General features: G+C 40.4%; 1 protein-coding gene across 6 annotated transcripts in view; it reads right to left on the reverse strand.

Annotated features, from left to right (window-relative positions):
• The window catches only part of USP8 (ubiquitin specific peptidase 8), a 38727-nt gene that overhangs the window by 16812 nt on the left and 4782 nt on the right, over positions 1-17133 (reverse strand). For 4 of the 6 annotated variants that reach the window (XM_061594855.1, XM_061594853.1, XM_061594850.1 and 1 more), the window contains exons 2-10: positions 15285-15481; positions 14338-14482; positions 12777-12862; positions 7998-8148; positions 6786-6837; positions 5643-5787; positions 4338-4500; positions 3084-3228; positions 1527-1771 (exon numbers count right to left, since the gene is read on the reverse strand). In XM_061594855.1, coding sequence (XP_061450839.1) covers positions 1527-1771; positions 3084-3228; positions 4338-4500; positions 5643-5787; positions 6786-6837; positions 7998-8148; positions 12777-12862; positions 14338-14482; positions 15285-15388 — 1236 coding nt within the window. In that variant the 5' untranslated portion in view covers positions 15389-15481. The remainder of the gene's footprint in view (positions 1-1526; positions 1772-3083; positions 3229-4337; positions 4501-5642; positions 5788-6785; positions 6838-7997; positions 8149-12776; positions 12863-14337; positions 14483-15284; positions 15482-17133) is intronic. The other 2 variants (XM_061594856.1, XM_061594854.1) reach the window with 1 other exon arrangement.

Raw genomic sequence — 17133 nt, forward strand, 5'->3', positions numbered from 1 at the left:
ACAGAGAAGTAAAGAAATGGTACTTTATTTGATTTGCTTACTAGGTCTGCTCAAAGACCGCTTGGTGCCTACTCACTTTTGTAGTTTTACAAAGATATTTCAGATTATGCTACAGCCATAATACATACTTATGCATGCATAGAAAACTGCACACATTCAGGGAATGTTTATTTATTATTTGATTTATATCCCACCCTTTCTCCCAGCAGGAGCCCAGGGCAGAATGTTCAGATGTTACCGTTCTCCCCTCCACAAGAGGGTAGAATTAGGCTTGTGTGCTCCAGCCCACAGCTCCAGGGTTATTGGAACATGGGTTTTCTCCCAATCCTGGGAGAGGAAAGCCTCAGTTGCCCAGGAACAGGAGAGACTGTGCAATGAGAGAAGTGAGAAGGAGGCATGCAAGCCCCACTGCTCACACTCTCTTCCCAGGAATACCTAAGGGGTGAGTGGGCAAGCCCTTAGTGGGGCTTTTTTTTCCTAAGAATAAAAGCTTTCCTCCTGTGTTATTTCATTGCTGAGTTGCTTCCCACAAAACATCCCAAAGCAATTTAATACAAAAAGGAATAAAAAAATACATAAATACAATTTCATTCCAATCCTGATAAAAACTTGGACAAAAATCTCCACATGATGGTATGTTGAAGGTCATTAATATATGCCAAAAAGACAATAGAGAGGGCGCTTGTCTGATACATAATGGGAGGGAGGTCCAAAGTGTAGGTGCCGCCACATTAAAGCTCTGATTTCCACATTGTGTGGAACAGACTTCCTGATCTGCAGGAGGCCATCTCCTGAAGAGCAGTGATGAAAAGCATATATAAGGGGCGAGATCATCTTTTAGGTATCCTGGTCCCAAGCTGCATAAGGCTTTGCATGCCAGTACCAGCACCTTGAACGTAGTCTAGTAGCTAATTGGCAGCCCTGCCTCTAAAATTCTCTCCCTGTAGGGGCTCACCTGATACCAACTCTTATGTCTTTTCAGAGCCAGGAAATGACATTTTTATATTTTTACAGGCCTTTAAAAATCTCTGTTGATAAAATCGCAGCAGTGGATAAAACCATGCTCATATTGCCTTGATGTTTTATTGTTTGAGTTTTTTGTTTTAATGGCTTTATCATCTGCCCTGGGACCAATAATGCTAAAGAGGCGAACAGAATACTTCAGAACCAAAGCCCTTTTTTAAATATCTCCAATGTCTCTTGCAGTGCGGCTCAAGTAGGTTTAGTATCCCAACAACATCCAGCTGTGTATGCAGACCTGACAGTTATGATGCTGCCCATATACAACAAGGTCTTCAATTCCCCAAGCCGTTGCCAGGGTCTTTGCTTCCTTTACTTAGCAAGAAGGGGAGAAGTTGCAATATTTACAGGAGGCATGTTTATTATATTATAGTACAAGCCTTTTTTTCCTCCCTTAACATTTCAGAAAAACCAGGTTCAGCTAATCTGAATTATATAGGCAAAAAGGTGGCACTGTTATGTCGCAGTGCAAGTAGAACATTTTCTGCTGCCAAAAAACTGCTCACCTGAGGAACAATCTTTACTGGTTGGGCTATGGCAGGTAAGTTGTTAGATTTAGCAGGAGTAGCAATTGATCCACTAGGAGTTGGTGGTTGAAATGTCTGTATTCTCTCTTCCTGATCATTTTCAGTATCAGGTCTTTCAGTAGCTTCCACCACAGAAGGTTTTACATGGACAACAGGTACTGGAGATGGAGCTGGTTCTTCCAAACATGGGTAAGTAAAATCCACTAAAACACACAAACATTTTGCTTTTTAAAAAAAAAAAAAAAAAATTATATATTATATAAAATATGCTTAAATGAGTTACTACCCACATAAGCCTGCCTCCGCCCCCTAATTAAAGTCCGCGTTGGAGGCACTACTCTCAGATTAAATATCCAAGACAGAGTCTTTGCAGTGGTGGCACTGAGATTGCTAAATACCTTCCCCATGGAGTTCAGCTGGCCCCTTTCTTGTTTCTAGGCATCTAAGGTCATATTGATTCAGCATGCTTCTAATCTATTGGTTTGGCTTTAGCCTGCTGATGTTTTTACATGTTCGGTTCTTATATTTTGTAGTTCTGCTCCACTATGTTTTATTGCTTTCATTGTTTTTAATCTCATAAACTGCTGTGTGTGTCTTAGGGCAGAAAAAATCCTCTTTAAAAATCCCCTTAACAGTATAAACAATCTTTAGGATTAAGTATTTATAACTAAAGGAATCAGCTGCAGTTTTGTCAAGTGTCTTCTATACAATATGGCAGTTGTTTGGTCTGCTTATTTCAATTTGGATTATGACCGAAAGCTCCAAGTAGGTGGAATGTTTAGACTATAAACCTATACTCACCCTTCTGGGAGTAAGCCCCACTGAACTCAATGGGATTTACTTTTGAGTAGACATGCATAGGACTGCATTAAGAACAGAGAGAAAGATCAAGAACTAAGTAAGGTGGGCCATGCTGCAACTTGCATCTGATCATATGCACACACTCCTCAAATCCCTCAAGCAATTGCCTGAAAGTGATCCGTATCAACAAGGACAAACCGAGCCTCCAAGAAGCAAGAGCTGCAAGGCTGTAGTCAAATTAGTAACTCCACATTATGCTAAACACAAACGTTTTGTCTGTGAAGCAGGTGGCAAGCCCAGCATAGATCACAGAACATATCAACCTGGATTTAATCAGGCAGTTCACCAACTAGAACACTTCTGGGTGGCACTGTGAAGACGGGGGTGGGGAAGAGAAGAGTTTGGGCCTGGTGTCTGAGATGTGTTTAAAGTCCTTTCAAAAACAATGAGCTCTTGCTGGTATATGACTATTTGTTTTTGTTGATTTTTTAAATCGTTATTCTGTAACTATTTTGGTAGCGTGTCCCACCTTGGGCTTTTCCTTGTAAAGACAAATGAAGTACAAATAAATAAGAAAGCTTAGGAATGTGATCTGTGCTGTACAATCCTCCGTTAACTTACTTGGAAGCAAGTCCCACTGATTTCAATGGGGCATACTCCTGAGTAAGTTATGGACAGAACTGCAGTGTCAGGAAAGCTTTTCTCTTTAGGTCAGAAGGAGTTCCTTATACATACAAGAGACAGAAACAGCTTCATTCTTGCCATGCTGGGGTGGAGTTACTTTGGCATTTGTTGTATACTGGGGATAGCAAAGAAGCCAGTTCTCATATCCTCCTTCCAAGATCAAGGGCTCATTCTGCAGAACAGCTTTACTTTCCCACTGGAAGTAAAAGAAAAAGCATTTTACAAGAAGCAGCAGAACGCTTAAAACAAAGCTCATAATTCTCAGTCAGGTCCTGTGACTAGATAACGCACCCTCTGTGAAATGAGAGAAACTGATTGACTTTTCCTTATTCAACTTCATAGAGCTATATATGTTGGATAATAAATAATCCCCTTAAAGATATGCCAGTATAACATACAAATGCTTAACAGACCTTACATAAAAATGGTGGACAGCACAGAATAACAGTTATTCTGCAATTTGATTATGGAGCAGTTTCTTCTAAATACTTAGAAGCATTGGTATAGCATCCCAAAAACTTTCCATATCAGTTTAGAAATCATGTGGAGAAAGTAATTCACACTGTTTTTACCCATCTACATTTATTGCCTTGGTATTTTGTTTTCCTTTTGAGAACTAAAGTGGTGCCTGTTTGTCTCTCTTTTACTTATCGTCTGAAACTGCACTAGTATAACAATCTAGCTTAAATTTACAAGGATGCTACAGTGCCACAGCTCCTTCATTCAACAGCCCAGTGAGATGTAACACTTAACCATGGTTTGCTGCCTTAACCCTGGTTTATGATCTGACATGAAAAGCAAAGCCACGGCCTGCTTTGTTTGTTTTTTTTAGAGAAATCTATATCCCCCTCCCTTTCTCAGCTATGTAAAACTATGAAATAAATAGACCTCATTTCCAAAGGGAACGTGTAGGGAGAGACCAGCAAAAGCTACTGATCATAATGACAAGAAGCCAGGAGGCTACTTCAGCAACGATGAAATATTACGTCTGCATTGAGCCATAGTTTATGCCAATCCATTTCAAACTAGAGGTTCACATTCTGGTTTGTGCACAGTCCTTAACTGCTGTTTAGATAGTCACAGGCAACACTTAACTATGGCTAAGGAAAACAACCCATGCTATGTCTACATGGGACAACATCTTACAGAAATTTAGATAGACTTAATAATGAATTGCTGAAAAGTCAGCAAATTAACTAGTAAAAGGTTAAGTCTGTTGACAGGGCTAGCAAAACACCACCTTCTGAACTACAGGCTTCTCATTTATCAAGGTAATTAGACAAAAATAAACCTGAACTTGTTCACCTTGAAAAGTGCATCTTTGAGGCTCCGCAGAGGTGTTCCTAACTGCAAGTCTCTGGTTGAACTAAACCAGTCCAGCAGAACAACGTAATTGAATTGCCCTCTCCCTTTCCATGGCTCTTTAGACGTATCGGGGAGTTTAGCTTCAATCCAGTTAGCAGTGACTCTAAAGTTTGAAGCAATGACATAATAAAAAGGGGGAAAAGCAGGAAAATTAACTCAGAGAATGCAATTTGCCACTTGACAGGAAGAAGGGGGCAGCCATCAATCGCCCTCCAGTCTGCAATGGTGATGATACACTAAAAGGCAGAGCAGGCCTAGATCTTCTGGCCTGACCACACTCCTCAATTAAAGCATGGCAATAAGCAGAACCAGGCCTCCCATGGGGCAGAGTGAGGTTGCCACCTCAGGCAGCTGATTTTGGGTGTCATTAAAATGTTTATTTAGTGTATTTTTACTCCCCAGGAGTGGCTATTGTGGGATTTCCTGTCTCAAATATCAAACTCAGTTGGCTGCATTTGGTTACAATGTACCTTGACTTGGGGGACGGGCAATTGCTGCTCTGCCTCAGGCAGCAAAATGTCTGGGGCTAGTCCTAGTAAAGCCTGGAGCTGAGGAAACATTTAGAGCTGCCACCTGGTCTGGCTGGCTTCTCGCATAAGCCAAGTGTGCAACTTGAGAACAGGTCCAGGCAACAGAGGGGTGCTCTGGAGACCAGCTGTTGATTATTTGCTCACTTGCAGGGCTCAGCTGAGCTAAGGTAGAGTCCATGAAAAAGAACCAAAGGCAGAGTAGTGAAAGCAATGAGGGGAGAAAGGGGAGACCAGCAGTTACTTGCTGCATACTTCTTTCCCCATGGACTGCTTGATGACCGACTCTCTTCCCCAGCACCCGCTTATCTTTATAAGCATATTCCCAGCAGTCGCCACCATATTATTGCTCCAGCTGTGACCAGAGAGAGCATTTCATCCCCAAATATCTACTTCTAAGTGCCTACGGTTTGATCAAGCCTGAGCATTGCCTCACAACATTTATACAAGTACTATCGAGGTTGCTACGTTCTTTTGAAAAACCCGTTAATGCTAGTGACCATCATCGCATCCCATGTCCAAACATTACACAGGTTGATTAAGCACCCTGAAGAAAGAAAAAAAAAGTTAAGACTACTGTGTGTACTTTAGGCCTTTTATTATAGCTGGACAATCGGGTGCACCACGTTCACATTTTCCTCATTCTACTCCTGATAAGTGGTAAACAATGAATCAGTATGCAGTCTTTAAGATTCTACTGGGGAAGTTTATTCCATACCCCGGATTGATAGCTTCTTCTGGAACGCAGACAGAGTTTACAATGCAGGACTCCTGGTAATCCTTCAAGCATCGAGCATCCATTATCATCAACTTGATGGTCTTGTCCATCATCATTTTAAACAATTTCTCTGCCGTGATTGCTCCTAGAGAGACATAAATTATTTTACAAAAGGTAATAAAGCAGACAACAAGGAGCTGAGAGAAGTCTATCGCTGGTGAGGCAGGCGAAAGAACTGAGGGTGGAGCTATAGGAGCTACCACTCCTGTAGAATGGTTTTTATGTTTCACAGTATCATGTGACCTGCCTATCCCAGGTGGTGAGGACCTTCACCCATGGGTGTACTGGAAGCCTCCCACATGTCATCCAGAGAACAGCTAGCGCTGAAATGGATGAAAAAGGTCTCTGCTCTGTAGCTGCATCGATTTATAAGGAGTATCTTACAGCTTTAATGCTGATTGCTTAGGACCAACTATCCATTATAGCCTCATTTTCAATTCTTAAAAGAACTTCCTTTTTATCATGACTGTTCTGAACAAAATGTGCAAAGGATGAATATAGCACAGGCTGAATATAGCGCACCGCCATACGTACAGAACTTATGTAAGGCATCCCTTTCAAATGCTTCAAAAATCACTTGAATGGACATGCTAACGATTAGCAAGTGGCGGCAGACACTTCACCATGGCCACATTCAAACCAGGACAACGCACAAGGTTGTCACTACTGATAGGAAAATAACTCCCAAAAAATACTCATGCAAACTAGCCCAAGGGAGATGAAAGGGCTTTCCCCTCTTAGAGGTCTTGTCACTCTAGGACAGCAGAGATTATCTCAACGAGAAGAGGACACTGGATGATCTGGGCTTACAGCCCGATGAGATTTCCCGGGAGAACAGTTAAGCGGACAGATTTCGCTTGCAATTTGGGGTTAAGTTCCATATTTAGGGATAGGACGGCATTTCCCCTTAAAGTCCAATTGGGCAGTGACACATGAATGGCAATAGTTTGCAAGGGAGAGCAGCTGCCTTTTCCGGTAGTGACCTTGAATTTTGCTTCTTTCTAATCATTTGTACATCTTCCTGTTCTCTGCTCATGGTTTCTACTGCCGAGATAGAACCAATAATGGAGAGATGTCACTTACCAGTTTCAGGAAGTTCCTTTCTTTCTGTAGAACTCTTGCTCTCACCGTTGATCTACATTTTGTTGGCATTAAAAAAGATTTTCAGCAATTACAAAGGCATTAAAAGCAGCTAGGTTTATATCCTTAATTCACACACATACACACACCTTTCCTAAATTAGTACGGTTGCAATCCTAATCCCACTTGCCTAGGAGTAAGGAGTAAGAATTCAACAGGACTTACTTCTGTGAAGAGACATGGTTAGGATTGCACTGTAATTCAGTTCATCAGCTGAGCTTTCCTGAAACAGCCACTGTTCCAAAATAGCAAAAACAGAACTGGCTGCTGAGGTTCAGACACACGGAGCTTTAGTACTGTACTATTGATAGACACCAGGACTTAAAGTGGTCCACTTCTGGGGTGGTTTTTGTGTGTGAGTGTATGCCTTTTAGAATAGTTATCTGGTTTTCAGGCATGTGCTGCTTCAGAACTCCGTGATCTGCCAGTTGCCCTGGGTTATTAAGGCCAAGGACTTAACGGTGATGTATGTGTTTGGGGGCTGTTTCTTTATTTGTTCGTTTTTGCATTATTATCTGTTGCTTATAAGTCACCTTGAGCATCATTTGATTGAGCGGTGGGATATAAATCTTCTAAATAAATAAGCAAATAGTGAAGTGGTAAATCACTGGGGCTGAGTCTTGTCTTAAAAAGGACAGGATCTGATTATCGTGGTATTTTCCAGCCTCATGATTTCATGACAATATATAACATGGAATGTATCAAGCTAAAGAAATTCAGTATTAAAGGTCAACAGCACCTTCACAACTCAAGGTAGACCAATGATATACATGCTTGTAATAAGAACAAAGAGCCACACATCAGGTTGCTCAGCTTAGCAGTTACAAGCTAGACTGGTGGTGACCTTTTGGGGAGTGAGTAACTTTTAAAAACAGACAACCTTCAGGATTATTGAAGTAGATAAGTCAGTCACCTGGCTACAATGTCTAGCCTTGACAAAACGGCAGATAATGTGTTTGGAGAGACATAAAAGTATTATTAAACACAATATATTTTATACTAAGTAACTGCTAAATTGTGTTTTCAATGTTATCTGGTTTTAGGTGCCGCCAACTCTGGGTCTTATTTCCTCAGTATTGTAGACCTCTATAAAAACTTTTTTTTAAAAAGTTGCATCCCACAGATAATATTTTAAGGATAATATATCCCACTTACCATTTGATTTTTTCCTATGGGATCTGATGGTGTTTCTGAAGAGGTTTTGGTCAACACATTTGCATCGTCGTTTGATTCCTGCTTTTTCAACTGCTGTTCCTCTTGCCTTTCCTCTTCTTCCAGTTTCTTCCGCACTTCTGCTTCTTCATATCTAGTTAAGAAAGGCAGTTCAATTTTCAATTTACTTTTTCATTGCAAGATACTAGCAGCATTACAGGGTTGTGCTAACTGTGGACTTTTACATTTAAATAAGCAAGCATAGGCTTAAGATTTGCTTCTCTTCTTAAGCCAGCAGCCATAAAAACTGGACAAAATGATTAACAACTTTATTTTTTTTAAAAAGCACAAAAATTAGTAAGACCAAACAAGCAACAGCAGTATCCAAAATAATAATTAAAATCACAGTCAGAGTAAACAGCAAAATTTAGCACGAGGTCATATAAGAATGCATAACATTTAGGCAGCAGTGGAACAAAACCACTTCATGGACTATCCTCAGGCTTCCTAAGAGAATTCCACAAACACCGAAACAGGGAATACATATCTACAGCAATACCTCAAGACAGTTAGTGCTTGGCAAGAGAAAAAGGGATTCCTGAACACAAGTGCACCTATTCGGCTTCAGCCACCTAGTCACGTCCTTTCCTTGGATACTCCATTCCGCCTCTGCCACCCCGAGGCAAAATTGATTCAGCCAGAATTCTACTCCCACCGAGCATACCCACCCCTCACCTACACATTCAGAGTTTGTTTCCAGGCAATGTTTTACTTCTGCAAATCTTGTGACTTCCCCAAGCCTGCTGATAGCTCCCTTTTGTGCCTGGATGGTTTTGTCTATATAAGGATCCACATTCAGATAATGAGTTTAATATATAATGCTGTGGTCACTAAAGTTTGCTGTTGTGATCCTCTTCAAGTGCACATGCGACATGTACTACACAGCTCCATCCCAAACTTATGGCAATGCACTTCGGCCACCAACAACAGGTACAGCACAGGTATAGACTAAATTTATGGTGTAGGCTTAATTCTACTAATTATTTCTGGACCCTTCAAAGTCAAAAACTATTTGTTGCCAGCACCATTTAATCATTTATTTTTTAAAAGCCTATTCTAAACTGCCTGATAATGCTGACTTTACAAAACAAAACAGTAATAACATGAAAGTGTTCTTAAACAAGGCACTTAAATATATAAGGTAGTCATGCACCAAAGAAACCTAATGTTTTGAAGGGATGTTAGATAATTAGGATTACTTGAAGGACTATAGTCTAATTATTTGGACTATTGCCCCTTGAAACAAGAAAAACTAGACAATAAACTGGTTTGTAGAGACCAACAGTGCCTCACACATCTTTTTACACTTTGCTTACTTTGAAGGACGTACCTACAGAAATAGGTTTGAAGCCTTAACATTCTACTAGAAGTGCAGACCAAGTGCCATCCCAAAAGTTGACAAAAATGTTAAGATCTATATGGTTTTAAATACATTATACACAAACACAAAATCACAGATTACAAAATAGTTTACTGGATTATTTTATGAGGGCATTCAAAATGTTTTAGGTAACCAAACCTCACTAATATTCTCACTTGGCCACAGAACAAGAAAAGCTTATTAAATTCTTAAAGAAGATTTCAGTAACTGATATTTGAATAATGGGAATTCTAAGTTTTTCTGTAAAGAAAGTAAGGTAAAAATTTTCATCCTGATGTACAACTGGTTCATTAAGACAGTAGTCAATCACTTTTCCTCCCTCTTATGGATATTGTTTACTATCTGTTCACCATCTACATTTCTAAATTCAACTACTGTAACAGAGCTTGGAAAAGTTACTTTTTTGAACTACAACTCCCATCATCCCCAGCCAGCATGGCCACTGGATTGGGCTGATGGGAGTTGTAGTTCAAAAAAGTAACTTTTCCAAGCTCTGCCAGTGTACCACAGGAGAAGGGAAAAGACAAAACATACTTCTACCAGAGCTTGACTGAGAGATTGCGGTAAAAGCGAGCAAGAACGAATTTGGATTATTCCCAAGGTATTTCGTTCATAAATATCCTGGGAGCAGTCCAAATATTTTCTTGCAGTTACCCTTGAAAAACAAATACACATTGTTCTTCTGGATTTTGTGTTTAAAAAACAAAACACAGACTGGTATTTGTGCACTGCACAGTGGTCTTGCCATTACCTTGGGGGGCGGGGCTGAAAATCAGTAAACTTTTAAAAAAAGATTTCCTAAAGATAAGCATCATACTATCAAAGGTCCAGATGTAATTCCAATAACTCTCTTACCAAAAAAAATAATCATGGAAGTTGTAGATCACAACACCGGAAGGGCAAATGTTCCCCAAACCTGATCCCAGATTAAATTCCCACTACCTTCAGTATGGGTTGAGAAAGATTCCCCGCCTGAAACCCTAGACAGCTGCTGCCAGTCAGTGGTGAAAATACTTAGCTAGATTGACCATTATCTGATTCTGTGTAAAGGCAGCTTCTCACGTTCCTATGGTAAGCATTTTAAAAGTCTTAAATGGTCTGCGCCCTGGATTCTTAAGAACCGTCTTGTCCCGTATAAGCTCACTTGCACATTTAAGATCTTTCTCGAGGCCTTCCTGTGCATTAAGTAGAGTGGGACGTTTTTAGCTGTGGCACCAACATTATTAAACATTATTGCCCTAGGGATGCGCATCTTATTTCGTACTATTATATTTAAGGCAGTTGGCCAAGACTGGGTTGTTACAGAGTGCTTTTGGACTTGTTTAATACTGAATGTGGTATGGTATCAATTGCTCCCGTTAACGTTTTTGTTATGGTGATGAACTGCTGTTAATCATTATTTTATCACTGATCATGTAGTTGTTTTCATCCATCTCTATGTAAGGCAACACATACCGAGGTAAGTAAAACAATCTTCAGATTCACAGAATTGCAGACTTATGAACATTTATAAAATGTGACTTCCAGCCTTCTAGAAGTTCCATTTTAAATCTGATCCCAAATGCCCAACTTTCCAAACCTTCACCAGTTGCTGCAAGTGTGCATATTGGCGGGGGTGGGCAGGGCGGGGGGGAATAGCACCCTGAATGAAGTGGTCTAATGTTCACAAGTCTCTACTGCTGCGTGCCATGCCCAACCATGCCATTTACAATCTTCACAGAAGACTCCCGATTCCACTGAAATCCATATCACACAGTCATATACAGGGATACTCTACATTAGAAGATTTCTAGCCTCTTATTGAACATTTATTGCTGCAGGAGGGATGACTTGTCCGTGGTTAATGAGGAAAGATATGGTAGAAGATATTTTTAAAAATCCAAGCACACATTTATTTATTTATTTATTTTATTTCATTTTTAAACCGCCCATAGCGAATAGCTCTCTGGGCGGTGTACAAAAGATTAAAAGTACAGAAATACAAAATATCACAATAAATAAACTGAAACAAAGAGATTTAAAATTGTAACATTAAACGCATTAAAATGCCTGGGAGCATAGCCAGGTCTTAACCTGGCGCCGAAAAGATAGAAGCGTCGGCGCCAGGCGTATTTCTTCAGGGAGGCTATTCCACAATTCGGGGGCCACTACAGAAAAGGCCCTAGATCGAGTAACTGTCCTCCGGGCTTCCCGATGGGTTGGTACCCGGAGGAGGGCCTTAGACGCTGAGCGAAGTGACCGGGTCGGTTCATAGCAGGAGAGGCGTTCCACAAGATACTGCGGTCCCATGCCGTGTAAGGCTTTATAGGTCAAAACCAGCACCTTGAATCTGGCTCGGAAGCAAATAGGTAGCCAGTGCAAACGGGCCAGAACAGGTGTTATATGCGCTGACCGGCTGGTCCTCGTCAGCAGTCTGGCTGCTGCGTTTTGCACTAGCTGAAGCTTCCGAACTGTCTTCAAGGGCAGCCCTACGTAGAGCGCATTACAGTAATCCAACCTAGAAGTTACCAGAGCATGAACAACTGAGGCGAGGTCATCCCTGTCCAGATAGGGGCGTAGCTGGGCTACCAACCGAAGATGGTAGAATGCATTCCTTGCCACCGTGGCCACTTGTGCCTCCAGAGACAAGGAAGGATCGAAAAGAACCCCAAGACTACGAACCTGTTCCTTCAAGGGGAGTGTAACCCCATCTATAACAGGGTAAGCATCCACCATCTGGGCAGGGAAGGCATTCACCAACAGTGTCTCAGTCTTGTCTGGATTGAGTCTCAGTTTATTAGCTCTCATCCAGTCCATTATCGCGGTCAGGCAGTGATTCAGCACATCCACAGACTCACCTGTAGAAGATGAAAAGGAGAAATAGAGCTGCGTGTCATCAGCGTACTGGTGGCAACGCACTCCAAAACTCCTGATGACGGCACCCAGAGGCTGCATGTAGATGTTAAAAAGCATGGGGGACAAAACCGACCCCTGAGGGACTCCACAATGGAGAGTCCAAGGAGTCGAGCAATGTTCCCCAAGTACTACCTTCTGGTGACGATCCGCCAAGTAGGAGCGGAACCACTGCCAAGCAGTGCCTCCAACTCCCAACTCCGCGAGTCTCCCCAGAAGGATACCATGGTCGATGGTATCAAACGCCGCTGAGAGATCAAGGAGAATCAACAGAGTCACACTCCCTCTGTCCCTCTCCCGACAAAGGTCATCATACAGGGCGACCAAGGCTGTTTCAGTGCCAAAACCAGGCCTAAAACCGGATTGAAACGGATCCAGATAATCGGTCTCATCCAAGAGCACCTGGATCCAAGAGCACATTAACAACATTAAATGCTTTTTAAACATACCTGAGTTTAAGACTTTCTGAAAGTCTTTCAGCTTCTTCAATAGCCTTTTTAATGTTTGTAGGTCCAAGTATTGAATGAAAGTAATCCTGAAATTACAAGAGACATCAAAGCATTTCATACCAAGTGCCACTGCCCAATGTGTACAGAACAATTCTATTAGTCATGATCTCTTTGGCACAATGTCATAGATGAATCATTGATTGTTTCAAATTCAGATTACAATGAGTGTGCTCTCCCTCTTGAGCTTCCAGTTCTGAAGTTACAGGAAGTTGTTTCATTTCTGACATCAGAATCTTATTATTCTTCCAGATCTAGAGTCAACTGTACCTCCAGTATAATCACAAGTAATAATGGATTATTGGTTGCTGAGTGTCAGGTGCAAATTTTCCCCTATGGTGTCCCTAAGAGAAGTGGTTTATTTTCTCCAGTCATTTCAGTGGCAAAAATATACAGAATGGGTTTGGGAGGGCAGATTATGCTGTGATGAGCAACTGGTGTGTGCGCCCACACAGACACACGCTTTAATTAATAGCCCTTATTTTTTTCTCATGTCCTTGCTTTAGTGGCAACTGAGAAGAAGGGGGGCACACAATCCAAGTTTGGGGCAGTCTTCTCATTTGTGCTGCTCAGTCACGGCAACAGCCTTGAGATGGAGCTTCTCCCACCGTTGACAGAGGCTGGAAGCAGTGTTCCAGAAATCCCTGCCCATCTTTTGATCATGAGGGAAGGAGACCAAGAAACTATGGGCAACATTATGATGGATGGAGAGTTACCTAAGCTTTGCAGAGTAATACCTATATTGAGGAATCCTTCAGGAATGAAGCTCCTTTTAAGGAAGGCTTTGTTCAAAAGTGAAACTGACCAGATTTGCTTTGCTATGGATAAACTTTCAAAGCTTGTGCCTTTGCTTTAAGGTGAAACTGACCACCCTGTGTCTTTGCTCTGCTATGGATAAACCTTCAAGCTTATGATTTTGCTTTAAGGTGAAACCCATCAGCCTGTGTCTTTGCTTTGCTATCAGTAAACTAATAAACCTATGGCTTTGCTTTGCTAAGGTGAAAGTGATTAGCCTGTGTCTTTGCTGTGCATTAAAGAGCTCTCTTGCTTTCTTCCAGGGCTGGGGAGGGAAGACCCAATACAATTCAGGAGAAGGAGGGGAGTGGGTGGGTGCCAGGTAGACACCCTTTAAAGCCTCTGTTGAAGCTGCCCCCACCATCTATGAGCAGGTGTAGGAATCTATCTCTATTCTTTCCATGTTATTCCTACCTCTGGTACCAAAGTTTCTATTTAAGAAGCAATGCCCAGGAATGCATCTACTATGTTAAGTGAGGTATTACTATATATGTTAATAATTCACCTGATGTGCCCAAATGCATATGGCATATAATTTAAAAAATGACTTTTAAAGGAATCATCCCTGAAGATTTCTTAATGAATTTTGATGGTACTTTTCACTTACTTATACTACATTTAATTATTTCAGTTGCACTTCAAACTTATAGGTGCAATCCTTATCTTTACATCTAAAAATACATAACGCCATTGATAACTGGATACTCACTTGTTGCTGTTTGAAATCGGGCCTTTTGTTAATAAGTTTATACACAGTCACATACTTCATGTAAAATACATAGGCCTTCTCTTCATCTCTGTCCAGGCGGCATTCCTCAGCTGCTTTGAAGATCTTAAGGGCACTCTGTACATAACTTGAAATTAAAGCAAAGAATTAAAAATCATGAAGGTTTACTTAATCTTCACAGACTGCATAAAGACAGAACTTCCATCTACAAAACTAAGCTGCCTTAAAGTAGATGTTAGGGATGGGATCCGCTGGCTGGTGCTGGTTTGAAAGCATTCCTTTGACCTAACAGGCTGGCATTGATTCAAGTTCATTCTTATTTTATTTATTTAATTTACATCCCACCCTTCCTCCCAGAAGGAGCCCCAGCCACTGCTTTTACCAATCAGTGTTTTTTTCCCGCTATGAAAAAAATATTGATAAGAAATATTGATAAATTATCATTCTTACAATTGATGTTTTACAGGTGGATTTTTAAAAAAAAAACACCATTTAAAAAAATAGCCACAGAAATTTGCTACATTAAAATCTGATCCTCAACAATTGAGAATAAGTGAATTAACGGAAAATTCAGTACCAAATCTGAAATGGGCAGGATTCTAGCACATCCCTAGTAGACGTATGAACATGCTATTTTCTTTCCCAACAGATACATCCATTTCATTTTATGATCACCCTGAGTTTAAATTATTTTCTGCAAAAAGTGCTCAGCAGTATTTTGAAGACTACTGCAAAACACACATCCTCAAGCATCAACTCTCCTGCTGGAACTTTATAAGCAGAAAAGTGAATGATGCAGTACTTTTAAAAAGCATAAACATTGTTTTAGCTATGTGCATGGAGCGTAGTATTTCCTGGTATACCTTTCCTCAAGAAATTATGTCTAAGAAACAAGAGAGCTGTCAAGTCAACTAAGCAAATATCCATACCTTTTGGTACTGGTTTTATCAGGTTTTATTTCTGTCTTTTTGTTAAGATCTTTCAATGAAGTGCAGAGGTATAGGTCTTTAGGTACAGATGCTACGGCAGGCATGTTAATATATAGTTATGTCTCCTCAAAAGGACGTTAAAGGCTTCCAAGGATGTTACAGGTTTTTTAAAATTACTGAGCAACACTGGTTGTTTTCTGAAAAATAAAGTTTTCAAATAGATCTTAATAGCAAATAAGATGACATAACCTTTGACCATTTTATGAATGCTCACTAACAGAAACTTGAAACACACAAGCAGGAAAATAAAACTGGAAACAGCTCAAAGGTTACATTTATTGTTGAAGATGGAAAGAAGAGCTCTGTCCAACCACCTCTCTTTCTTAAAATCCACAGCTATCCGTTTTTGCTTCTAAGTATGCATTTTATGTGCTGCAAAAATTACCTGTTAGAAGATGTATTCACACACAAAAATGGTGGAATGTCAAAAAATACTCTCCACAATAAGCTGTTTTCCACAACCCTCACTATGGAGACATATTCCATTATTATTCCATCTACTAATATACGCATGTACCTTGTTCAGTTTGTCTCAAGAGGGTAATATTAGCTGTTTTTTCCCCTCACACTATGGATTACCAATAAAGATTTCATATCCTGGAAATTTTCAGCCTTTTCTAAATATATCTTCAAGGTTCAACATGTTATGTAATTTTTTTCATCACCACTATGCTGCACAATGTAATTAGGCTTGACATTACATGCAATATTACATTAGGTACAATCTGAACAGATAAAAAGCTGATTTTAAAAAAAGGATTAAGAGTTATAAAATGATATATTACTAAAGGCTGCTAATACCTGCACAGTCCTGCACACACAGCCAGGTTCAATGTTATACAGAGAATGGGCATATGAAGATTTCCCCCTATGGCCACCGTGCACCCAGTGGACATGACAAGAGACCTTAAATACAGGTATTAGTAATAAATATTTTAATATCATAAATATTTTTAAAACATTTTGAAAATAGGATGTTATAAACAGCGAACTGAGAATAAGAGTAAAGACAGAATTTGTTCATGCACAGAAGTGGTTGCTCTGCTACTTTATTAAAATCCATTTTGAGAATGTGAACAAATTACTGAGGCCCAATTCATGGTACTTGTATGCGATAGCCACCAAAATAGGCTATGGTCAGGCTTCCATATAATATTGGCATAGTCAAGGGGAGTAATCATGTGATCCAGATGGCTTATGCACTTAAACAAAGTTATTAGAATACTGGTGAAAATTAATGAGTATTTACCTATTAAATCAAATGAAAACAGAAAGCTTCTTCAAGTGTATTTCTGAGTCTTCACATCTCTACTCATATGTAATAAGTAGATAATTTTAAAGGGGAAAAGTTAAACACACCGTTGCCGTTTCCCCCCATTCACACATACAAGTAGACATTCAAATGTGTTTGCAAAGTATCCATTCCCTGCAAAGCTGATCTCTGCAAATAAGGCTTTCATTCTGCAATATAATTTCTAGTCTTTATTTTACAGAAAAGCTTCTAAACATGAATTGCTAACTCAGTATCACCTTGAGTTGGCAAGCAGAACAGATTATCTTCATGAACATTTCAAAGCAAATAGATGAAATCCAATACCGTGGAATGGCTTTTGATCGTCTGTCTTACATTAGTGCAGGAAACACCAACCCAGCACCCATGTGCCATAGCAACTACAAAGGACTTCCTTGACACCACCAGGCACTGGGTTGAGGACCCTCATAGCAGGCACTTTCTTCACCGATGGAGGGGCTTTCTGAATGACAAGGGGTTGCTCAAGTAGCCCCCCCC

This window comes from Rhineura floridana, chromosome 14 (genome assembly GCF_030035675.1).
Source record: "Rhineura floridana isolate rRhiFlo1 chromosome 14, rRhiFlo1.hap2, whole genome shotgun sequence".
Lineage (NCBI taxonomy): Eukaryota > Metazoa > Chordata > Lepidosauria > Squamata > Rhineuridae > Rhineura > Rhineura floridana.